This window comes from Pelobates fuscus, chromosome 1 (assembly GCF_036172605.1).
Source record: "Pelobates fuscus isolate aPelFus1 chromosome 1, aPelFus1.pri, whole genome shotgun sequence".
Classification (NCBI taxonomy): domain Eukaryota; kingdom Metazoa; phylum Chordata; class Amphibia; order Anura; family Pelobatidae; genus Pelobates; species Pelobates fuscus.
This window is the reverse complement of record NC_086317.1, coordinates 137,672,690-137,699,857: the sequence shown is the minus strand read 5'-3', so window position 1 is coordinate 137,699,857 and position 27,168 is coordinate 137,672,690. Positions and strand designations below refer to the sequence as shown.

General features: G+C 41.1%; 1 protein-coding gene across 2 annotated transcripts in view; it reads left to right on the top strand.

Moving 5' to 3' along the window:
- The first annotated feature begins 11,477 nt into the window (after window positions 1-11,477).
- Window positions 11,478-27,168, top strand: part of MAGI3 (membrane associated guanylate kinase, WW and PDZ domain containing 3) — a 309,487-nt gene continuing 293,796 nt past the window's right edge. For both annotated transcript variants that reach the window (XM_063450667.1, XM_063450673.1), the window contains exon 1: window positions 11,478-12,001. In XM_063450667.1, coding sequence (XP_063306737.1) covers window positions 11,698-12,001 — 304 coding nt within the window. In that variant the 5' untranslated portion in view covers window positions 11,478-11,697. The remainder of the gene's footprint in view (window positions 12,002-27,168) is intronic.

Genomic DNA, 27,168 nt, shown 5'->3' with positions numbered 1-27,168 from the left:
ACGGGGCATAGGATAGGGAAAAATTTAGAATGTTCATTAAGTTTTCTAAAATCATTACAAAAACGTACTGACCCATCTGGTTTAGGTACTAAAACTATGGGGCTAGACCACTGGCTATGTGACTCCTCAATAACTCCTAGTTCAACTTGGAGACTTACTAAACAACAGTGTTACTAACTACCCAGCTGGCCAGCTAATCTGGTTCCCAGTTTTAAACAAAATGAAATGCAGCACTTTAAGCAGTTTTCACACAGTACCTTTTTCTCAGAGTCTCAGACTTAACTACCTCCTCTCTCCCAGCTGTTAGACTCCCTGATGTCTTCAGAGGCTAACCTTTTAAAACCCTAGCGCTGGTTAATTACATTCACCTGGTTGATAACATTCAAGGGGTGACTCCCCCCAATTAACCCCATCATGCTGGGAATAGAGAGCGCTCCAATCTATTACTAACATAGAAAGCCTCTCTGACCTTGCCACAATATATATATATATATAGGTCTCCCAATATATAATTAGTAAAATCATCTCATTCTTTATAAATCATATATAAAAATACACTAAGAAAGAAAAAATATATAATAATTTCATTCTAAGTGTATATTGATATCAAATATATTTAAAAAGAAGAGAAATATCAGTGTAGCCACCCAGGTAAAATATTTTATATATAAATAAATAAATAATATATATTAATATCAAAATATACATAAACTGCAATAATTACATTGCAGGGTTAACTCCACCTCTAGTGGCTGTCTACTAGACAGCCACTAGAGGTCACTTCCTGGGTTCTAGCACAGGAAACCTGTGCTAGAGCGTCGCTGGACTTCCTCACGCTGTGTGAGGACCTCCAGCGTCGCTCAAAACCCCATAGGAAAGCATTGAAATGATTTTTCAATGCTTTCCTATGGGGAGACGTAATGCGCATGCGCGGCATTTCCGCGCATGCGCATTAGGTCTCCTCGGCCGGTGGGCGAGATCAGTCTCGCCCACCGGCCGACGCAATCACTGGGAGGAGCGTCGCGGAGGCGGAGACAGCGGCGAGGGACATCGCCGCTGTCCCAGGTAAGTGACTGAAGGGGGTTTTTCGGTGGGAGGGAGAGGGACCCTCCAGTGCCAGAAAAACGGATTGTTTTTCTGGCACTGGAGTTTCCCTTTAAGTGATTTTACTAATTATAAAAGGTGTTATAATGTCCTCCTTTTGTATGACAGCAAAGCACAAGCTAACTTTGGGAAAGGGTTAAGTGAAACAAAAACAGGTGTATAGGAGGAAAAGAACTGGACGAGGAAACTCTGTGAACAAGGTGAGATTGCTGAAGACAGTTTAATGTCAGAAGTCAGACTTGTACACTTCAAGAAATTTCAGTACTGTCAGATAATTGATTCAGACAGAACTTTTTTTGGGACACCAGAATTTCGTCCAGATGTCAGTTCAGTTTGGCCGAATGTTGGCTATGGAACCAAATCACAAACCATAAAGATGTAAAAATGGGCCATTCTGTGTGATGCAATATATATATATATATATATATATATATATATATATATTGCATCACACATATAATATAACATTATGTATATATTTTGCATGACATTTGTATGCCATTTGGTTCACAGATCAAGTGAGAAAAAGCAACCAATACAGGGAAAAACAGGATGATCAGTAATATAAAAAAAAAAATCTTTGATCTGAAAAAAAAAGCTCCAAGTCTAAAAGTCTTATACCAGGGAAATACTGGGAACAGCAAAAACACGGTGCATCAACAAGCTATCTTCCACGCAGAAATTTCAAGGCAGAGAATGGTTTATATACGCAGAAAGAAATAGGCAATGCTGAGAACCACAGTAGATAAAATACACTTTATGCTTGCTTCCCTTTACAATTAGAACATGTCCATCAGTGCCCTCAGCTCAAAATTGTCAGAAACTACTGAAACCCTTGTACACTCATCTGCTGTCCAGACAAACCATTGATGAGGAATCAATGCCAAGCGCCAAACTATGTATGAAAACCCAGGAACTGAAAAATGGCAGTTGCTCCTCTGGACTGATGGGTCAACATATTTACCTGAAGCAGAAGGCAGTTTGTTCACCCCAGGGCTTGAAAGCCGTACAAGAAGGGGTGTACGCAGGCAACAGTGTAGCATGGTGGAGGTTCCTGGCAGGTTTGGGTCTGCATTTCTGCAAGTGGTGTTTAGGATTTGGCAAGAACTAATGGTCTTCTCAATGTTGAGAAATACAGACAGATACATATCCATCCTTCAATGTCATCAAGGAAGACATCTGATTGGACCCAAATTTATAATGCAGCACGACAAAAAACTAAATCATTAAAGAAACACTATGGTCACCAAAACAACTTAAGCTTGATGAAGCAGTTTTGGTGTATAGATCATGCCCATGCAGTCTCACTGCTCAATTATCTTTAATTAGGAGTTAAATCAATTTGTTTATGCAGTACTAGTTGCATCGTCAAGCATTATGGCAGCCCAAGAATGAAAATTATGGCATACCATTGGCAAAAGTAGACAACCCAGGGTAAGTAAATGGGGCATATCTAGTCCTTTGTAGTGGCCACTTAGTCACAAACCCTCGGAAAGTTAGTGGTCATATTTGTTTTTTGTAATTTTCACACAAAAACTGCCCTTTCACCGCCGATATCATTGTCATCATACACTTTACTGCTCTAAAACACTAATATTGGTGGTCAGCAATGTCTCAAGACTATAACATTACCCCGTATGTACATGTTTTATGGGGTTTTGGACAGTTACAGAGTCAAATATAGAGCTTGCAAATTAAATTCTCTGGACTCTCTGCCTGGGTTATCAGGCAGGTCACCAATACATAATTAGTAAAATAATGTAAATATGTATAAATTATATATAATGTATAAATGTACATTTAGAAATATATATATATATAAAATTTTATGGCAAGACAGGAGGCTTCATATTTGCTTTATCTTTCTTTACTGAACCTCCCAGCAGCAAAGGAACAGTTAACAGTAATGTAAAAAGTTCAACCAATCAGATAGTATAACAGTATTATATGATGTCATCAAACTCCTCCCATACCCTCTTTCTTTGCTGCTTGCCTCCCAGGTGAGTCTACTCTAATTATATTGCTGTATAATTTAACCTTTAATACACTATTTCAATTAAAAAATGTATTACAATGGTCATATACCTTTAACACTTTATTCACTTATCACTTTAACAACACTTTCTGTGGAAACATCTATGCTCTATTTATTTTAATTTCATTCTATTCAATCTTGGACTACTTTGTCAATTTCCTATTAAACTTTATTTAGGTTTTCCCTTTAAATCGCAGGAGGTTTTTCCTCCTGCGACTCATTACTGCTTTTTACTATTCTCAGTTTCGCGCCCTCGCGTTACCCCGCCTGTTCGCATCAGCACTTAGCAAGTGCATTGTTTCCCGCCCTTTTGCTGGCGGCGGCCATTTTATTCGCGTTCCAGTCACCAGAGCAGCGATCAACTCGCCTGACTTCGGATCTGGTAAGTACTATTTTCCTCTTCTGTTTATAGCACCTTCAAGTGCTAATACCTTAATTTCTTTTAGTGATTTTTTCCCCCCTTTTATTTCCTTCTCAGGATTTTTTCCAACACCTGCTGTATTATCATTGTTGTTACTAAATAAAGGAAGGCTTTGTGGGTGACCCCCACCATTTTATTATCTGCCACTTCATTATATTGAGTGTCTTTAATATCAATTCCTAAGGTGTTTTTAACACCAATATTACTGTTCAGGGTGACCCCCTTATACAAATGCACTATAATTAAAGTGATACAGCACTTTAATATCAATTCTTAAGGTGTTTTAACACCAATATTACTGTTAAGGGTGACCCCCTTATACAAATACACTATAATTAAAGTGATACAACACTTTAATATCAATTCTTAAGGTGTTTTAACACCAATATTACTGTTAAGGGTGACCCCCTTATACAAATGCACTATAATTAAAGTGATACAACACTTTAATATCAATTCTTAAGGTGTTTTAACACCAATATTACTGTTAAGGGTGACCCCCTTATACAAATGCACTATAATTAAAGTGATACAACACTTTAATATCAATTCTTAAGATGTTTTAACACCAATATTACTGTTAAGGGTGATCCCCTTATACAAATACACTATAATTAAGTGATACAACACGTTATTACTACTCAGTGGTGAACCCCACTGTCTATGGTTATAATTAAGTCGTTAACCCCACTGTTTACTATCATAGTGGTACAACCCACTTGTGTATATTTTAGTGGACAACCCCACTAAATATTGAGTGCCGCCTACGTATTAAACTACACAAATATTTTGGGTGACCCCCATCTATACTCTGAAATAATTTTGGGTGAACCCCATTCAACTCCATTCTTTCAAATTAATATACTTAACTGTTTGGCAACCGCTCTAAGACATACCATGTCTGACTAATGAGCCCGCTATATCCCAGGTACTCAGAGCCTGGTTGGTTTCAACCATTGCAGATTCCATCCCCAAGGCATTAGCAGCCTTTCATTAGAAGACTTCGGCCGAAGTCACCCCTACTGCACGTCAACTCTCTGATTCCGAGGACTCGCAACCCTCGGATTAGGAGGTTACACGCAAACGCCCCTGGAAAGGGGAGAGTAGGTCTGCGGGCAAGGGCAAGGCTCCTGCCAAGTCCCAAAAATTGATTGCCACTCGCCCCGTTCAAGCTAACTTTAACCCCTTAGAGGGTCTACATCCCACACGTTAGACGAGGTTGACGATTATTTCCTTGGATATTCTGATGAGGACCCCTCGGCGAATGCGCTAGGGGATACCCCATCGGAATTTGTCAAGGAAACCTTTCTCACACATAAAGATCTAGATGCTATACTACCTAATCAAAAGGACCCGATTCAGACATCCTTCTGGATGCTTCGGGTGTCCCTTTATTTGACCCCAGGGTCATCAGACACCCACGGTCGGCAGAATGGGCTCCACCAGAGCACATTTCCAACTTTTGTAAAATGTGGTTATGCAAACCACTGGACAAAGAAATTAGGGCAAAACTCAGAGCCGAGTGCCCTCGACCGACCATTCCAAACAAGGTAGCTCTCACGCCAGATTTGACCCAAACACAGTTAGAGAGTGGGCCCAGAGAGCCTTATGCTTACTAGGCAACGCTAATGTGGCCATGTCCACCGAGAGACGCTAGGCAGCACTGTACAAACTGGATGCAAAATTAGCCGATCTGAGCTCCCGAGAACTGGGACCAGAGGCAATGGATTACTGTTTGGGGACTCATTCATGAAAGACCTTTCCAAACAGGGGTCAAGTCCTGGGTAAAAAAGTGCAGGAACTCACCCAAGATCCACTCCCCGCCCCCCCCTCACCCCCAAAAAAATGATACGCTTGTATGCAGGGGCTGAGTAAGGGCACGGGGCTGAAGAGGGGGACAGGAGCTGAGGAAGAGGGACAGGAGCTTAGGAGGGGGGGCATGGGCTGAGGAAGGGGGACAGGGGCTGAGGAAGGGGGACAGGGGCTGAGGAAGGGGGACAGGGGCTGAGGAAGGGGGACAGGGGCTGAGGAAGAGGGGCAGGGGCTGAGGAAGAGGGGCAGGGGCTGAGGAAGAGGGGCAGGGGCTGAGGAAGAGGGGCAGGGGCTGAGGAAGAGGGGCAGGGGCTGAGGAAGAGGGGCAGGGGCTGAGGAAGAGGGGCAGGGGCTGAGGAAGAGGGGCAGGGGCTGAGGAAGAGGGGCAGGGGCTGAGGAAGAGGAACAGGGGCTGAGGAAGAGGGGCAGGGGCTGAGGAAGAGGGGCAGGGGCTGAGGAAGAGGGGCAGGGGCTGAGGAAGAGGGGCAGGGGCTGAGGAAGAGGGGCAGGGGCTGAGGAAGAGGGGCAGGGGCTGAGAAAGAGGGGCAGGGGCTGAGGAAGAGGGGCAGGGGCTGAGGAAGGGGACAGGGACTGAGGAGGGGGGCAGGGGCTGATGCTCGTATGCAGGGACTGAGTAAGAGCACGGGGCTGAGTAAGGTGGACAGGGGCTGAGTAAGGTGGACAGGGGCTGAGTAAGGTGGACAAGGGCTGAGTAAGGTGGACAGGGGCTGAGTAAGGTGGACAGGGGCTGAGTAAGGTGGATAGGGGCTGAGGAGGGGGACAGGGGCTGAGGAGGGGGACAGGGGCTGAGGAGGGGGACAGGGGCTGAGGAGGGGGACAGGGGCTGAGGAGGGGGACAGGGGCTGAGGAGGGGGACAGAGACTGAGGAGGGGGACAGAGGCTGAGGAGGGGGGCAGGGGCTGATGAAGGGAGCAGGGGCTGGAGGAGGGGGACAGGGACTGAGGAGGGGGGGCAGGGCCTTAAATAGGGGGACAGGGACTGAGGAGGGAGACAGGGACTGAGGAGGGGGGACAGGACCTTAAATAGGGGGACAGGGACTGAGGAGGGGGACAGGGACTGAGTAAGGGGATAGGGCTTGAGGAGGGGGACAGGGACTGGGGAAAGGGACTAAGGAGGGAGACAGGGACTGGGGAGGGGGACAGGGCCTTAAATAGGGGGACAGGGACTGAGGTGGGAGACAGGGACTGAGGAGGGAGGACAGGGACTGAGGAGGGGGGACAGGGACTGAGGAGGGGGGACAGGGCCTTAAATAGGGGGACAGGGACTGAGTAAGGGGATAGGGCTTGAGGAGGGGGACAGGGACTGGGGAAAGGGACTAAGGAGGGAGACAGGGACTGAGGAGGGGGGACAGGGCCTTAAATAGGGGGACAGGGACTGAGGTGGGAGACAGGGACTGAGGAGGGGGGACAGGGACTGAGGAGGGGGGACAGGGACTGAGGAGGGGGGACAGGGACTGAGGAGGGGGGACAGGGCCTGCGGAGGGAGACAGGGCCTGAGGAGGGGGACAGGGACTGAGGAGGGGGACAGGGACTGGGGAAAGGGACAAAAAAAATAAAAATAAAGTGCCTTCCCCCCTCCCTGAGGCTTACCTTGGGCCAGGAGGGGTGGGACAGGATCTGGAACCTGCAGCCTGCAGTCAGTGGAGGAAGCCGGCCTCTCCTGATGATGTCAGGATGAGGGGGCGTGGCTTCCTCTGCTCCCCAGCGGTCCTGTGAGAAGAGCAGAGAAAGTCACGCCCCCTCCTACTGACATCATCAGGAGAGGCCGGACGACTCCACTGACTGCAGGGGGAGAGGTGAGTTTAGAAATCCGAGTCCCCAGTCAGACACAGGGGATTCGGATTTGTGCTCCCCCTGCTCTGGCAGCCGCTTGTGCCAGCCCTGGGTCCTGCAGGACTAGTAATGGGAACGGTTCCTGCTGTGGGAAAAGTGCAGGAACGCCGTTCCCACGCGTTCCTGCAGGACTCGAGCCCTGTTTCCAAACATGTAGCGGTGTTCACCACCCTAAATAAGGCCCAATCCTCCTTGCGCAGGGTTTTTCGTTCTCAGTCAGGCCGTTTTTCTGGGAGAGCTGGACGTTATAGAGGCCGAACGAACAGCAAAATCGCCTTCACAGGCTACAGGCCTCGCCCCTCTGAAAACTATTGGCAATCGGGACAACCCCGACCCTACCACAGGCAACTATTCACTAATAGAGGGTCTATCCGGGGACGTGGATCTGCCTCCCTACGCGGAAGAGCTGCTCCAGGTAATAAATCTCCCTTCTTCCAATGTACCTATAGCAGGTCGATTAACCAGTTTTTCCAACAGTGGGAATTACTTTCTCAGGATCTATGGATCCTACACACAGTCCAAGGGTTCAAATAGATTTCCTTTCCACCCCTTCCAGGACACACCACCTACACCACTACAGATGTCTGCAGCAGACAACCTGACACTACAAACCGAACTGCGCAAGCTAGTAAAAAAAAGGGCCAATAGAGAAATCCCCTTTCCCGCATACTTTTCTAAGCAACATTTTTTTTTTGGCCACAAAAAACTGGAGACCTACGCCCAATTATGAACTTAAAAAAACCTGAATCACTTTGTCAGGTATCGCCACTTCAAGATGGAGGGCATCCATCTACTCAGGGACCTCCTTTGCGTGGGAGATTGGTTCTCCAGCTTCGATCTCAAAGACGCATACCTCACAGTTCCTATTGCTCGCAACCATCGAGCTTTCCTTCAATTCCTCTGGCAAGAGGAAATCTGGCAATTCACATGCCTCCCGTTCGGACTATGCTCCGCACCATGATGTTTCACGAAACTGATGAAACTAGTGATGGCGCTACTCCGATCACAGGGGATTCGATCCATCATATATTTGGATGACATCCTGATAATGGCACAAGACATTCGCAAATTGTTATCAACCCATCAGATTCGCTTACGCGATCTGGCCCATACTGTAGGCCTACTGTCCGCCTCTATCCAAGCCATTTACCCAGGACCTTTACACTACCGAGCCATGCAACGGCTCAAGACATACTACCTACTCCGTTCCACCTCCTACGATCAGTACATCCAACTGACAGACGAAGTTCGTATAGAACTTCACTGGTGGCTTCACAATATGGAAGCCTGGAATGGCAAAGCCATCTTCGGATCACAACCAGATTTCATTCTGGAATCCGATGCCAGTCTCCTGGGATGGGGCGCCACATGCGCCCAAGGGTCCACAGGGGGACTTAGGTCCCCATCCGAACAAGCACTGCACATCAATTGTTTGGAATTGATTACAGGATCTTTCGCAATTCGCAGTTTTGAGAAAGACTGTTTCAACTGTTCACTAGTACTGCGCATGGACAACGTCTCTGCAGTGCGCTATGTGAATCGGTTAGGAGGCTCCCGATCCAAGCTACTATCCGATCTGACCAAGGATCTTTACCAATTCTGTCTAGAACGGAACTTATCTATCAGAGCGGAATATCTTCTGGGTACGGACAACCTAGTCGCGGATTGGTTCTCTCGCCACTGGAGGGATGTAAGCGACTGGCAATTAGACCCCCGCGTGTTCCAAATTCATTGCCTTCACGGGCCCCTTACACTGGACCTGTTTGCATCCCGTCTGAACCGCCAGACGGAAGCCTTTATCAGCTGGCTCCCAGACCCCAGTCATGGGCAGTCGACGCCTTTCTACATCCTTGGCCGGAGACAGGAGCCTATGCGTTCCCACCTTTCTCCATGATCCAACGCACCCTCTACCGGGTCAAAGCCCTAATAGTGACGATAGTCATTGTCACTCCACTAAGGAGAACCCAGACTTGGTTTCCAACCCTGTTAGAATTATCAGTGAACTATCCAATTCTTCTACCTCGATCACCCGACATCCTCAGGAACCCAACAGGGCACTTTCACCCACTCGTCCTTCAGGACCGGCTCCAGCTTGTAGCTTGGACCGTTTCAGGGGATCTTGGAACATCTCAGGACTTTCGGAGACAACTCAGGCTCTCCTATGGGACTCCTGGGCCCCAGGCACTAGTCGAGCTTACATCGCTGCATGGAAGACATGGGTCAGCTGGTGTTTGGAAAGGGACACCGATCCCTTTTCAGCACCTCTGACGATCATCCTAAATTTTCTGTCTACCCTATTTGATCAAGGTAAATCCTATCGATCAATTAATGTCTATAGATCCACTATCTCTGCGGCCCATAATCCCATTGACAATGCGTCAATAGGGAAACATCCTTCAGTCTGTAGACTTTTACGAGGGATCAGGTTAGCCAGACCCCTCCTCGTGTCTTATGTAAAACCACACAAACCGGTATCCGCACCCACCGTCGCACGGTGGATCAGATGGATACTAGCGCAAGCAGGCATTGACTCAAATTTTGGCGCATATTCAGTCAGAGGAGCAGCCGCATCCTCAGCCTTTCGCGCGAGGAGCTCCCACTCAGACATTTGTCATCTGCAGATTGGTCCAGAGAGTCCACATTCCGTACATTTTATTTCAAACCTATGACACATGCTGCATCTTCTATCATATAGGAGCGTTAAAACAGCAAATATGAAGCCTCCTGTCTTGCCATAAAATTAGGCATTATTCTAGCTTTAGTGACTGAATAATCTAAATTTTATTAACGACAGGAGGCGAATATTTCCCCCCCCTTCTTTATTTTCACTTTCTAACACCCGCCCAGGTAAGTTACTATGCATTCCAGTCTACTGGTTACACACACTTTATACACCATCTGCCATAAGTTCACGCCATAACACTTCTAATCTAGTGTTTGAAATATTCAATATTATATTCAAAGAGTAACTACAATTTGTTCTTAACATACATGCCATAAATTGCATTCACCTAGTATGAGAACCTATACTCTCACGTCTTTTCTCTATTCCCTTAGTGTGAAAAATACCTACCTTTGTATATACAGCTCCTTCAAGCACGCTGAAGATTCCACATGTTGACTACTTCAGGACTCCTACTTAGTCCGCAGTTCATCGTTACAGTTTACACGGTTGACACAGACATATCATCGACCACAGCAAGAAAGAGGATATGGGAGGAGTTTGATGACATCATATAATACTGTTATACTATCTGATTGGTTGAACTTTTTACATTACTGTTAACCGTTCCTTTGCTGCTGGGAAGTTCAGTAAAGAAAGATAAAGCAAATATTCGCCTCCTGTCGTTAATAAAATTTAGATTATTCAGTCACTAAAGCTAGAATAATCCCTAATTTCATTCCAAGTGTGTATTGATACTAATTTATACAATTATATTTATCTATGGGAAAACATTGAATTGAATGAGAATGTCAATTTTGATGAACTCAGCAAAGGAGATGGAACGGGATTGGAGCAACCTGCAATGACACATGCAGTGCTGGAAAATAGATAAGTATAGTCACCTTTTAGTCTTCTAACACGGGTTCCGGAGACCTAAACTATGTTTTTACAAGTATACCGGTAGTGTCAGGAGTACATGTACAAAGCATTCTTACATTACAGCATTAATTTTTTTAAAAAAATTTTTAGCAGGGGATTTTCTTTGGGAACCCTCCTGTCTTGGTCTTTGAACTAACTTCTCTTCTCCAGCATAAAAACTCTGCATCCTGCACGGCAGCCTTTTCATGTACCACCCATCAACATGAAAACAGTGATATAGAGCCAGGAAAATATTATGGATTTTGAGACCCTATTCCCCATTCTTTAACATTGCCAGATTTCCCTGTACTCCAGTGACCTATACTGCTCATACATAAATAAATAAGCACCCTGTAGGTTAACAATGATTTAAACTCAGCCCTGATAATGTTTTTTCCTGGAATTTCCATAAGCATTTCTAGAAGAAAAAAAAAGAAAAAGGGTAAGCAATATTTGCCCTAATTGGTAGCCGTGTATAAACTATACTCGTGCCACCTAGTGGCCGAATCATGGGTACTGCAGAGCCTTGACCACAGTCGTGGAGGAGTGTCCGTGCTGGGCTGTTATAACGCCGGGCTCCAATGTCTGAAGACCATTAACAGTGGGCTGGCCTGCTCCCGCGCATGCGCGCTCGGTGTGTGGTTCATCCTCCCGTACAGGAAGGGAAGAGTCACGGAGTGACTCTCAGGGTTCCATACAGAGTGTTTAGGATTCCATGTGCACGGGCTTACATTGTACCCGTTCCCAGCTGTCTCAAGTCACTCTGACATCTACCTGTTGGATACTTGTCTTTTTTATTTTTGTTTGGGAAGAGGGGGGCTGATCAGCCAGCCCCCTGCGTGTCTATCTGATTGCTTGGAGTAGAGGGGGGATCTACGGATGAGGCACCATGTCCAAAACCCTGAAGAAGAAGAAACACTGGTTGAGTAAAGTGCAGGAGTGTGGGCTGTCTGGGCTGGGGGGAGATCCCAGCTCCCTGCTGGAGGTGCGGGGGGGCGCAGAGCATGGAGAGTTCCCCTATTTGGGGCGATTGAGAGAGGACGTTGCCAGCTATATAGCGGGCAAGGTGCCCAGCCAGGGAGACGTCCTGTTGGAGGTGAATGGGACCCCGGTGAGTGGCCTGACACACAGGGACACCTTAGCTGTGATCAGGCACTTTAGGGAGCCTATCCGTCTGAAGACTGTTAAACCCGGTAAGTGTCTTGCACTCACTAATCCTATGCACAGTGCTAGCAAAATAACCAGGGAGACTTGCAGTTGCCCTCCTTGACCAATGATTGCTAAGGCTTGGCACTCCTATCTTTTTTGTATAGTGTTTCCTATGACTTGACAAACCTTTATCACCCCAGTGGCACTGAACTGTACTTCCTAGGATGCTCATCCAAATCCATGGCTAGACATCTAGGGATTAGTAGTCCATCATAGCTGGAGCTACAGGGCTAAGCTACCACTGCCATAGACATGATCTTCACCCCAATAAAGAGCTGGATATTAACGTACTGCAACTCACATCAGCTATTTGTGGTAGGGGTTGATTAGGCATGATTATTGTTCTCAATCAGAAAATTTATTTCAATTTAGAATAATATTTAAGTAGAACTTGCCTTTTTGTGACGTTGAGATGTAGCATGTGTATATTTATTTGCTCTAAATTGCAGAGGTGTTTGTTGTTGTTGTTGTTGTTTTTGAACCAACTAATGTTAGTGTAATATATTGTGAATAAAAAGTTGCTCATTCTAATTACGCTATACAGAAATTACAGTAAATTGCGAAACAAGTACAATGTAATATCACAAAATTAGTTTCTACTGTGAATTGGATTTAAGATGTATAATGTTGTCCATCTACTATTAAAATTATTTTTTAATAAAATAGAAGCGCTGTGTAGTGACAGACTGGTGAGCTTAAATTGTAATCCTATGTATTGTTTTCTCTTGAATCATCGGCTTAAATATAATTTAGGTGAAGACTCTATGTATATTGAGGTGGTGCTTGTGTTTTTTTTTCTTTTTTCCTGCTAGTCTGAAACCATCATGAAACAGTTTCTAAGAATTCTAGGGTCACTCTCCCTAAATGCTATATTGCTGTATGTTTATCCCATTACCCGCTTTATCATTTGAACATTATTGGTCTTTTATGCTATTTGATTATGTGGGGTTTGATGGGAAAATTGGTGTTGCACATAAATATTCCGCTAAATTAATGCCATATAGTAATGCTATATTGTGACTTGATGGTACATAACCACTGTTCCATGTAGTGGCTATCTAACATGTCATGTTTACTAAATAGAAGCAATACATGCCTAACTTGGACAACACATTTAAAAGCCTTTTTTTGAAGGAGGGTGTGCAAGGGCTATCATTACATAATTTGCCTTGCCATGAAGAGGTCAAGCTCACAGTGTCTGTTGCTATTATAAGCATATGCTTACAATATTGGAATATATTTGTCGGCATAGGGTCAGTGGTGGCAGACATTTTTGTTTTCTAGTAGGCTACAGAGATGAAAATTGTTCTATGTTCCTGTACCAGCACAGCACTGTTCATTGAAATGTTTAATACTTGCTAGTGAGCGACAACGTAGACATTGCTTTTGCTCTGCAAGTTTTCTTTTTATAACCGTTTTATTTATTTTATTTTTTTTTAAAATCTATTTCTCAGTTCTCTTCATCACCTTCTCTGACATCAGTCATGTAATTCTGTGTACTAAGCGGCCATTGTAAAGAGTTTGTGGCCTCTCACGTGTGATCCATCTTTTCTACTGCAGCATACTTGATTTCCCCCCTCTTCCAAAGCAGCTTTAAACTAGAATTGAGTTTCTCTTCAATTTGCATTTAGTAAGTCACTGGAGCTTGATCATGAAACATGAGAGCATGTTTGATATTATAAAGGTGGGGGTGCCCATGCGGTATCACATTGCCAACTTATGCAGATGGAATGATAGAGCATCCCACACAAGACCAATGTGTTTATTGTGGATTTCCCACGAGGCCATCTTTACCATGAATAGGTTGATCCGGTTTCCTAGCTGTATGAGAAAAATAAGCAGCTAGAAAATACCCTGTTCTGATGTTAGAAGTAAAGTACTAACTAATACCCACCAGCAGTTAAAGGGTAGCATGGCATCTGGTAGCCACTTCTACAAATTACAGTTTACACAAAGTGTATGCTAAATGTTTTCCACACTCTGGGTTTGCCTAGGCCAGTAATGGCTAACCTGAGTACTGCAGATGTTAGAGAGGATATAGTCATAGCATCATGGGAAATGTATTTCACAGACATCTGCAGTGCCAAGGTGAATGGTCTAGAACTCCAGATCAACAGTGCTACAGTCAGTAGTTGAACACTCTGCAGATCCAATGTGTTTGTCTATTCTACTTAACTATGGAATATCCAGCACCTGGCCAGTTCGAAAAAGATGGTGTTAAATAAAATTATTTTTTTTTACAAAAGTGAAACCTTTTTAATTTTAAAAACAAAAAATATAAATCCAATTAAGTTAAACCCAGTGCAGATTAAGTGCATGCTGTAATGCGTTCATCACAGCAGAAATCGGAGATATTTTTATTTAATTTATTTCAGTTTGTTATTTATTTAATTTTTTGTGTTCACTTTTTTTGTTTTAGGTTGTTTTTGTGTGTGTCTTTTGTACAGGGCTGGAGAATATGTAAGGTTTTTTTTTTTTTAAATAATGTATCAAGAATTATAAAACATTGATCGTCACTGGATCTCTTTTTAGAGTTTTTGTTATATATACATTTTTTTTTATTTATTTATTTATTTTTTACTTGAAAATGAACATGGATCCTCTACCATTGTTGGTATAGATGTCTTTTAATGCCAATAAACTGAATTTTGCTTCACAAAGCTGTCCGTTCTGGATAGATGTGTACTCCTGAACTAACCCTACATATAGTTGCTGTCATAGCCCACTAGTTACTACTGAGTCAACTCAGCTATTCTTACTCTGTCAAAAAATTGATTGCCATTTGAGTTACATAATAAACACAATCAATATCCCAGAAGCTACATGGACACCTGAAGGCTAAATGTATTCTTACTGGTTTTAATAAAATATATATATATATATATATATATATATATATATATATATATATATATATATTCATTCAGTGGAAGCTAGATTTGTTTAGTATTGTGAAGTTCTTTACATTTTTTTTTTTTTTTTTTTTTTAACTATGAAGATATTTTAGTATTTCTCATATCTTAAATAATATCACCCCTTCTTCTTAAATTGCTCTATTGTGTCCTCATCTGGGGTGTGACGTTCTTACCTATATCTAAAAATTGTCAATGTAAATCGCTGTCTGCCAAGCTCATTTAAGGTTTTGATGATTCTTAATATTTAAAGGAATACTGTAGGCACCAAAACCACTTTAACGTATTGGTTATGGTGCCTACAGTCTGTGTCTGCCGAGACCTACATCACTAATACATCGTTTACTCCATATTTAGTAAATATTCTTGATCCCCAGCAGCCTGAAGCTCAGCTTCAAACGACAAAATGGCAGCGGCGGAGCAGTCCTACTCTTAATGTCATACCAGGGTAAAGCGGAGCACAAATGGCTGAGAATGTCAGCCGAGATCTCTCCGCCACATACTGCGGACTACCCCTGGTATAATTTGCAATGGTGCAATGCGGAAATATAGCTCTGCCTCCCCCCATATCGTCATTGGAGGCTGGGCTGAAAAACTCTCACACTTTAGCAGTAATGCGGTGCCCAACACACACAATCTCCATGCACCATAACCACTTTCATGCGTTAAAATGGTTATGGTACCTATAGTGTTCCTTTCACTTTTTTTTTTTTTTTTTTTTTTTTTTTTTTTTTTTTACTATTTCTGTGGCACACATTCCTCCTGCCTATTTAATTTGGTAGATGTTATTTAATTAAACCTATTAACCATAGATTACTGCTCTGTAGCACTCCTCATTCACCTTGCATACCAGTAATATAAAACTGTCTGTTCTCCATGCAACTCCTTGTTTCTTGCATATTATGCCTCTTCAGCTCTCATTCTGGGAGTTATAAATCCCTGACAAGTGATGAGATACTCTACTTGGTGATAATTTCCATCCGCTTTAGAAGAGAGACTATCATAAAATACATGTGAGTGCTGCAGTCCTGGCATTAGGAAAATGTGTGTGCCCAAATGATTTGCTTTCTATTTTTTATTGATCGGAATATCTGAGTGTATATCAGTACATTGCGTCTCTATAGAATCCATTCCTATTCTTGTCCATCATTAAATATTTCATCTCGGGTGCTGTTTATATATAATGCTAGCTGAATTTAAAGGATCACTATAGGGTCAGGAACACAAACATGTATTCCTGACCCTATAGTGCTAAACCCACCATATAGGTGGCTCACCCTATTTCCAGCGTCGCGTGGGTCTGCGGCACTGGCTCAGCCCCCTTTGTGACATAATCGAAATGGCCAATTTTAAGCCAATCCAACGCTTTCCTATAGGAAAAGCATTGGATTGGCTAAAATTGGCATGAGGGCGGGGGCCAAATGGCATTGTGACCAAATCAGGACCTCCTCATAGAGATGCATTAAATCAATGCTTCTCTATGAGGAACATTCAGCATCTCCATGCATAGTGTGGGGACGCTGAAAGGCAGGGCTGCTTACTGTGCAGCCCTGAGCCAGGAAACCCCTCAAGTGGTCATCTAAGGAGTGGCCACTTGGAGGTGTCCCTATAGGCAATGTAAACATTCTATCAAATGTAAGGCATTTTACATGAAAATGCCTTAAGGGAGCTATTAGCTATAGTGTCCCTTTAATCTATTTCCCAATTCCTCTAGATTTATAAAAGGCATTTAAAACTTATACCAGTATACTGTCTGTGGTGTATAGTTGTCTTTTTATTGTATCTATCTATTCATCGTGCATAGCTATCATTTGTGTATATCTTTTGTCCTGCGGCTCTAAAAAGATTTCAACCGTGTGAATTTGAATGATGATGCGGTGAAAGGGATTGATGATAAAAGGCTACAGTTTTTACAAATGTATACTGTCCATTATGTTATTACTATAGATGTGAATATACACAAAGAAGAAAAAGTGTGTGTGTGTTTGTATAATATACTTTTTTTTTTGTTTGTTTTTTTTTAACTTGTACGTTCTAAAAATGGTGTAAGCGCCTTGTAGTGTGAATGCTATGAGCATGCAGTGTGTGCTTACGCCTTGTAGTGATTGGCTTCCCAGGGAATTGGAATGACTAAGCTGTCCGAAATCAGGAAGGCCTTCTCAGAGCTGTTAAATCCACTCAGGCCCAATTATAGAGCTACAATATAAGCAAGTAGGCTTTAGGCTCTTGGGATTCCAAAGGATTTTGTCAAACTCGTTCAAAAAAGGAGGGCATGCAGAAATAGCTTCATTAAGCATCACAATAAGCTATAGTTGTTATGGTGCTTGGAGTGTCCCTTTAAACACAACTACATGCATTCAGAAAGTATAAAGGGAGCACAGTATGTGGATAATGAAATATGGTTTGTAAAGGGGAACAGGACCATCTGCTGATGGGAAAAGTACACTTTTATTTGAACCCTGTGAAGTATGCTATGAAAATATGGCAAAAAATATATATTTAGCTATCCTTGTAAGAATGTCTCAAAGCTTTTAAATGAACAGTTGAAAGGAAAAATATTCGAAAGATTTGGTAATGATTTGCCAACTAAACCAACTTTTATAGTGAAGCAGGCAGCACCCCTGGGCGGACTGAACTAAGTCATCGATGTATCTTAAATACATGAACTACCAGTCTTCTGGGAAGATGAGAAATGAAGGATTTTATTTATTTATTTTCTTCTGACATTGATAGAGAATGTGCTCTGTGGGAGATTATATGGCAGGAATGCAAGTGATGAAATGGATGTGGTTCAGGGCTATTTTCCAAAACTATTTAAGTAGCTGGGGCAAGACCACTAAATATGAATAGGCTTAATGGTGAGGCTCCATTCTGTCATTCATTGAGATAGGAAGAGTTGATTGTGTGAAGCATGTATGAAAATAAATTAATTTGAATCATTTCTGCTGGTGTCTCTTGCTAATTAATTGAGCGTGTGAGGGAAAACACATTTTAAATGAGATGGGGAAAGCTGAATATTGAGTTCATGTTTTAATATATGGTTGATCTTTTCACGAAGAGATCAGCAATGAAACGTTGTCCTACAGCACATTAACAACATTTGGCATCATTTTGCGAAGTATTTTGGCAAACGTTGCTGTTTCTCAGAAATGGGAATCTTTACATTTGTCTTGGACAGCATCTATGCACCAAAACCACTTCATTACGATGGTGAATTTGGTGTTTAGAGTGTAGAAAAGGGTTCTATGACTGAGTTACACCCATACAACAGCGTAACAGCAATGTGTATCTTAAGTGTTAACAGTCACAGAGGTGATACACCAGTGAGCCCCAATGTATGGGGGGGAAAAAAGAATAAGCCAAAATCTTCTCACATAAGTGAGGAGAGGGCTCTCTGGATATATACCAGTATCTAAAGTGATGGTGTGATCTCTGTGGTGGAGACAAAAGTAACAAAAACTTAACTTAGAAGTAAAGTGCCTATACACATAAATTCCTTAGCCGTGTAAGGCTATTCCTATATTAGATGAGACAGGTCTACCACACAATATACATGACTGGCTTAATTGTTGGTAGAAAGTAGGTCCAGTGTATGGTTGACTCTGTATGTATATTAGTCAGATTTCAGCAAAGATAATCACAGTATGTGTATCAAATTAATATACAAAGGAATCATGCCAATAGTATCGCTAATACTAGCATGTATTTTTTCTGATGTTGTGATGGTAATTGCAGGATAGTACCAATACATGTGGAAACCTATACGTCTGTCAAGTGCTGTGCTTAATACAGAGTCAAAGGGTGTGTTAACTCAGCATGGCTGGTCTTCGCATAGACTGATAAGAAGGGGATATAAGGAGGAAAATTGTCGTAACAAGAAAATAGGAAGGTGGATGAGTGGGAAAGAGGATTAAATGTAAACCAAGTGCAGGCTAGCTTCTGTAAATTGGACACTCCAATAATAAACAAAAGATATATACAGATTGACAGGGCGCCACAATCACTAAATAGGTATTTGTGGGGGGGAAGAACCATATAATGAATATACTGGTATCCAAATAAAAATAGTAATTTATTAATACAGAAGTAGATAAAATAATGGCACAATAACAAGTGCTCAAATTATATTAGACAGGAACCCATAGGTATAGCAGCTCACTAGTACATAATGCTGAACCGGGCAAATAAGGTGCAGATGTTAAAAGTGCAAAGTGCAATCTTAAAGTGCAAAAGTTCAAATATAAGGTACTAGTACCAAAAATGCACCAAGTCCATAACATATAGCCCAAGCATAAAAGAAAACACTCAGCATATATAAACAATAAAACCGCTAATACCACAGTGCAGGGTCCCAAAGGGTCGTCAATATTCCAATGCTCAACGCGTTTCGTCGTCAGACTTCCTCAGGAGCTTCTTCCATCTTCTTCCTTTTAAGTCTGCTGGTCCGTCTGTCCACTTCCGTGATTGGGCGTGCGTCCGTACGTCACCGCGCATAACGTCATACGTCATGACGCATGCGCGGCTAGTATGCGCACGCGCAACCACGGAGGAACGCAAATAAACTTAAATTGTCGTAAGCCTCTCTCCCGGTGTTTAGAGTGTCCCTTTAACTGCATTCCATTGTTGATGAGAACACTGAGGAACAATAATTAAAAAAGCAACTGTTGGAAGCAAAAGGGGATATTTAGCAAAGTGTATTAAAAAAAATAATGGTTAAATTCCTTCATAATTTAGATTGTGTTTATTAAAGTGATGCTTTTTCAATCCATTGTGTTGGTGTTGGTGTAAACAATGGCACATATTAAAAAAAAAAAAAAAAAAAAAAAAAGCTACATATGAAGAAACAGATTAATATACTGTACAAAAAGTTCACCAAAAATTAGACTTTTTTTTTTGTGAAACTTTGATAAATCTTCCCCCATTGTGTATAATGGATGCTTTCGTGAAATGGTCCTACCCTTTAGCTGGGATACCCATACAAGTATTACATATTTTTAACTCTTTAAGATTTTGCTTTGATAAGTGGCATGTCATGACTTTGATTTCAGGTTCAAAATTATTTGTGAAGGAGGGAATATATATATTCCTCTTATACCAAGTATCTCTTTAATGGTTCCCCATCTCTCAATGCCATATGCCTTCTCCCTCTATCTTGTTGTTGTTGTTCTTCTTCTTCTTCCTCTTCTTGTTATTATTATTATTATTGCTATTTATATAGTGCCAACTTATTCTGCAGCGCCTTTCAATATTCTGAATGGGGGAGATTTAACAATAAATGAGAAATGAACAATAGGTAGATTATTACCCTGCTCCAACAAGCTTACAGTCTAGAGGAGGTGGGGTTTAAAAATACAATAGGTTTATGGTACCTTTTCTCAAATACCATGCAACTATGTGTGTACTTTACAGTTTTGTGTCTGTGTCTGTGTTTGTGTTTGCAGTAATGAAGTAATACCATGTGAGCAGGGTATTACTTAAACAAACTAGGCAATGTGCAGTGTCATTCAGCAGTTGCTAAGGCCTGTAAAGTATTGTCATGTAAAGAAAGGGAATTAAAGGTATACTGTAGTGCCAGGAATACAAATCTGTATACCCAGCACTGCATTAAACTCACTCCCCCAGGCAGTATAAGGGTTACTAAACTCTTACTGTACTTACCCGATTCCAGCATCTATCTCCCTCTGCGCTAAGTCGGCACTCTGCCTACTCACTGGGAGGGAGGCGCTAAAGCCTAAGACATGGAACCAAGAAAATACATTATAGCTAAGGTACGGTTTAACTCTTTACATGTGTGATGGCTAACCTACCTTGGCAATCAAAGCCTGGCTGAGCATAAAAGGAAATACGAGTTCACAAACCTCTATCACTATAGCTAGTCATTATATTTTAGGTTACAAAGTTTGTTTCATCCAGAAACTAGTACTGAGATTTTGTCTCAAATGTCATCAGTGCAACATTGTAAATAGAGGTGGCATCTACAGCATAGTCAATGGAATTCTCACTTGTTGAGAGTCCCACTAGACGCAGACAAGGTCAGTTTCTGAAGACCTATATTGTTAAGCCAGAGCTTTGTCCGTCTAAATCCTGTAAATTGCTCTGAATGCTTGTGTTCCACCTCACATTTCTTTTCCTTTTAATTCCTAAAATAGTTCTGAATAGGTCTGTTTGGTTCTTAATGACCACTGACATTTGTCAACTGCATAATGCTACAATCAGATAATGATGCAACTAATTAGACTCATGAGACTTGGTTAATCAATGGATCTCCAAGATCAGTAAATTACCAATCTCATTTGAGTGAACCAGAAAATGAGGGGCTCATAATGAGACAAAACAAATTGGAAACCTATACATTTAAAAAAAAAAATAAAAAAAAAAAAAAATGCAAAACAGCAGTGGAATATAGGTGCAGTTGTTGTTATTATTATTACCATTTATATAGTGCCAACAGATTCCGTAGCACTTTTTTATACATATATTTGTACAGAAATAAAACATGTTTTGAAAGATGTTATGGTTTTGTTTTATTTCTGTCAAGATTATGCCGTTCTGGGCGATTTTGTGCACAGAAGGCAACATAACCTGTTTTTACATGGCTCAAACAGTAGTTGTAGCCATTACCATATTATACTATATGTTTCAGGGAATCAGAAATCTAAACAGTGAGGATAAAAGTATTTTGGGGAAAAACAATGGGCTAAAAAAACAAACATGAAATTGGAAAATAACTGAGAAACCATAGTGGTTAAAAACATCCCTTTTTAGTGTACATTATTCACAAATTGATTAGCCTTGGCACTTCTGAAAGTGACCAAAAACTGGTTGTACTGAATATTGTTAAGGCAACTTGAGACCGAGATACAGCATTTTGTGTTTCACACTTGCTAGAATTTTAACACAATTTACAGTGATCCGCACCATGAATTAGATGAGCACAGCACTATATATAGTAGCATGTGCGTAGAAAAGTAAGTGCTCTTGCAGCTAAATAGTAAACTTCTACAGGAAGCCCATATTAATCACATAATTAGGAAATGCAAAACCTCTGTAAAGCACAGATCGTATTTTAACTTGCCTTCATCACACTATAATATGAACCAAGTGTCAACAACAAGGTTGTCAGTAGTGTCCACTTTCCAGTTTCAAATGAGCAGAGACCTGAACTCATTGGCTTCTGAGTAACCCCAAAACTTGAAGGTGATGCCGTTCATTAATACTTTATGTTCTCCTGTAGTTGAAAAGCTATCTAACCTCCCTTTATAACTTCCGTTATTAAAGATTTATGAACTTGTCACTCATCTGTTAATGAGCTTAACTGTACAATGATCTTAGAGCTCGTCTGTCATCTTTGTTGCCGCCATCTTGTTTCTACATAACCAACCAGCTTCATAGAACAGGAGTGAAGTCACTACTACTGTAATTTTTTATTTTTTTTTACACATATGCATTGGTGCCCTATGGAACATCTTGCTAGTTGTTGAATGGCTTCGAATATCTTGGCTCTCGTACCATAAATGGAGCAGTGAGGCATTGCATCGGATGAGCGGAACTCCATATAGAACCTTGTGAGACAGGCTAACCTAGGGTGTTTTTAATCAGAAAGGCCGTATTTTACTTCTGAAATAATGGAAAATTAATTCAATTCTAATTTTGATCAAACTGTTCTTTGATACAAGGATGCCTAATTAACAAAACAGCAGGGGGACATTGTTTCTGGAGTGAAACTCATTCAAAGTGACTGCTTTCAATTTTTTTAAATACATTCTCTTCCCCCCCTTTAAAAAAAAATTAAAAAATAATAAATTATCGATTGTGCTAGTCAAATATAGACCGTAAATCTTAAACTATCATTCGTTTAAACCTTTGCTAGCACCAGAGAGCAATAGGGGAGACTTTACTCAAAAACAGAAGTCAGTCTGCCTTTTGAAGACCTGTGGTTGTGCTTTTAGAGTCCTGAATCAGGCTGAAACTACAACATTGCTTTTTTTTTCCATTTATTTTTTTCTTCCCTCTCTCCTCTGGCACTGTTTACAATTGGCTTCTGAATATTAACCTTCATCATTTTTTGTTTTATTCCTGTATTTTGAGGCAAATCAAAATCTGATTATGCATCATCCTCTTAACCTGAAGGGTGGATGATTTTGCTGTTTTGTATCTTTGCAGTTTTAATCACAGAAATCAATTCATAACTACAGTATTTCATGTTATGTTTTCCTACTATGTGACCTTTAGACTTCCTTGTTGACATTTCATTAATATTCAGCTATTTCAACACCTTCAGATCATTGCACTAGAATCAGAGGACAATTTAGTGCTCCAGATAGAAACCGATCTGTTGCTAGAAGGAATTCCATATACAGCAAAACAACTTTGTTGTTTGCCTCCTTTTTAAAAGTTAGTAATACACAGCGAAACAAGTAGTTTTTTATTTTTCTGCACTACAATTTGAGTGTACATCAAGGAAAATCTCTCACCTGTTTGGTTCTTGTGTTTTTTTTCCCCCTTACACAAGTATATGTAAAGTTAAGCATTTATTTATAATACACACTTACGGTCACAACACTTCCGAGTACCACATACTGTATTCCAATTTGCGTTTGTCATCCTTCCTTCCTCAATACTATACTCACACATGGGAGTACACAGACTTGCTTACGTGGATAACAAAACATGCATTTAAAAAAAACCAAAAAAAACTAGATGAAATAAAATAGGACATAGATCTGTCACCCTAACACTTGTGATCGATGCTCAGATATTATCATTTTATTTATATTCTTTTTATTTTGTTTCTACTCCAGAACTGTGTTTATTTTTTCCCTGAAGGTTAATGTTTGGTAGTGCTAGCAAAGGAGCAGTTGAGAATTTGCTTCCAGGGCCCCAAGCATACAAGGGTTGTGGGCTGGTGCTTGCACCATTCTTCTGTTTAAAAAAAACAAAAACAAAAAAAACCAGGAGGTATTTTGTTGATGTTTGTTGACAAGTTACTACACAAGTGGGGCAGGATGCAGAAATTAAGCAGTGTCTTTCTTAGCCCAGCACTCTATGGTTTCATGGGCCACAGTCTCAATGTTCTCAAGACCTGGACTGTCCCACATGGATATTTCCCAGTCAACTGCAGTATTTAGAGTTTACTAGACTGCCAGGCCATGATGAGTATGTATGAGTTCCATGGAGTTGTAAAGAAGTGACTGCAGGATGAGATAAGACTGTGCTCATAAAATTCATAATACATTTGACATTCATTACCAGATTTTGTTGATAACAAAGAAGTTATGAGAAACAGTCTGTATCTGCCCACCATGCTGTGTTTGTCATAGTGATGGTTGCAGGGACCTCATAAAATTGTAGAAGGATCAATACATGATCTACATGATAACATACCTCCCAGCATTTTGCAAATGGACAAAGAGTGATACATTAATTTTTGAGGGCTAAATGGGAGTGTGGCCAGGGGTGTGGCTGTTCTAAAAAGTTGGCTTAATTATAATCTATGCAATGTATCTAATTTACAAAGACTGATTTCTAGACCTATTTATGTGCGTATTTTTGCTGTGGAGCTCTGTTATACACTCAGACACACCAACAATATGGAGCTCCTAGAAAGGTGGGATAAATCGATTTGAGCCTAAAATAAGGACTGTCCTTCTTATATAGGGACAGTTGACAGATATGTGAAAATGGCTACCCATCCACACAGAGATCTAGGAGTTTCATATGCAAATTATTTTTACTTGCCCCACAGGCCATAGGCTCCAGCTCTATCCTGGACTGTTGGGTGTACAGATTTGCATTTTCTTACAATTCAGGAAAGGGATCTTTTTAAATGATTCATAGTACGTCTAATTAAAATAAGAAACAGAAGAGTGAGAGAAGTTACTATGAGCTGTCAAACATGTATGACTCCTAACATTTTAATTACGGACTACAAATATTGTTCAGGAGTTTCATGCTGGTATGCCTGAATCATTGTGACTGTAATACGAGGCACATGATACACAGAGTATGCAGCTGGCTCATTCTGGGAATGTATTGGAAGTTAAACTGGGTAGACCAGAAATTCCGTCTTTGGAGTAAAGGGGTTGTCAAGCTTATGCAAAGCAAACCTTTGTAGTTCAAGTACTTATTGACACAAATCGCATTCTGTATTTTGCTAACTTTATGTAGAAAAAAGACTGCTGTATCACTTTCTATGTAAAGCTAATTTTGTTCTATCCATTACTTAGCGTACCTAGTACTTTTGTAATTTGATGGTACTATATAGGACTTCTAAATTAAAATGTTGGTTGAAAGGAGACTGTGAGCAAGGGTTGACTCGTTTTTTTTTTTTTTATTATTCTGTATGCAAATAGTATAGCCAAAAATATTTAAGAAAGAAACACACATTTTCATTTCTTAATTTCCATTGTTTTTCTGCAAACATTTAAGCTTCTGAAAGGATCACGATCTGTCTGAGAATGCTTGGCCAGTCACTTCTTTTCAGTGTTACAGATCTGCATATGCTATGTATTCCAGCCCACAAGAGATTGTGGGATGCTTAGTTCAGCAATTGTGAAAAGTTTCTTTCTTGAAAAGACATGGAGTATTGTACTCTACAACAGTAGCATATCCATGTTTTTCATTAATTAAAAGACTTGTGGAAGCACTTGGCACATGTACAGGAATACTTCTAGAATAATATGAAAGAGCCTTTCCATTTTGCAGAGCTATCAAGTGTCCCTATTTAGGAGGGACAGACCCTATTTTGGGACCAAATCTCTCTGTCTCTCTTTTCTATCCTAATGTCCCTCCCTTTTCTAGGAGCTCCATATTGTTGCTGTATCTGAGTTAATAACAGAGCTCCACAGCAATAATACTCACAGCAATGTGTCTTTAAGCTCCAATAAGTGTTTAGAAATCAGTCCGTGTAAACATTATACAATGTTCTTGTTCTAAATTACAGTTTATTTGCATACATTCTTATTAGGAAGTCACAGAATATTTCTGCAATTTATGCAAGGAACATAGGTAGTTAAGATGCTTGTCATGTTCCTTAACATCGTAAATTCTGCAAGTGGATTATTTCTTGTATTAACCATTTAAGTTCAGCTTTCTAATCACTGAATCATGAGAGTCTCTCAAAAACATGGAAAACTGTTTTTTATTTTTTCAAATACCGTATATACTCGAGTATAAGAATTTTTTTTTGTGCTGAAAAACCCCCACTCGACTTATACTCAAGTCAGTGTCTGTATTATGGCAACTTACATTGCCATAATACAGACCAGGACCGGCGGGCTCATTCCAAGCCCGGTGGTCCTGTTGGAGGCTGGCAGAGAGCTGTAACTAACCTTTCCTGCAGCTCCTGTCAGCTTCCTTCTCTCTCCTCCGGTCAGGTCAGCTCCACTTCAAGTCTCGCCCTAGCTGTGGGGTCAGAGCGTTGCCACAGGTTACCATGGTAACGCTCCGCGCGGCACTCACACCGTGAGACTTGCAGGGGAGTTGACCGGACCAGAGGAGAGAGAAGGGAGCTGACAGGAGCTGCAGGAAAGGTAAGTTACAGCTCTCTGCCAGCCCCCCTCCTACACAGCCAATGCCACTGGACCACCAGGGAATGAGAGCCCCCCTTTCCTGGCCAAGTAACAAGCAGGGAGGGGGGACGAAAAAACTATAAATAAAATATTAATATTAAAAAAATTATATAAAAATAAAATATTAATAATATAACAAAAAAAATATTAAAATAAAAATGCCCACCCCACACCAAGGCTCTGCATCAAATACACAAACACACTCTGCATCACACACATTGAATTCGCGCACACACACACACCGCATTTATACAAACACACTGCATTATGTACACACACATATATACACACTGTAAATAAATATTCAATTAATATAATTTTTGGGGGATATCATTTTATTTAGAAATTTACCAGTAGCTGCTGCGTTTCCCACCCTAGTCTTATACTCGAGTCAATACGTTTTCCCATTTTTTTGGGGTAAAATTAGGGGTCTCGACTTATATTCGGGTTGACTTATACTCGAGTATATACGGTATATCTAACTTTCTTTATGAAGATTATCTATTATTTAAGCCATTTATTACGCCTGTCGCCTCTGACGCACAGAATAAGAATAATATATATTATGTATAATATTTCAAATGTACTAGCCAGACCTTAAAAATTCATTCATGGCACACTGAGGGCAATTTCTACTTGCAAGGGCAACGTATTTCGTGTGGAAAATTT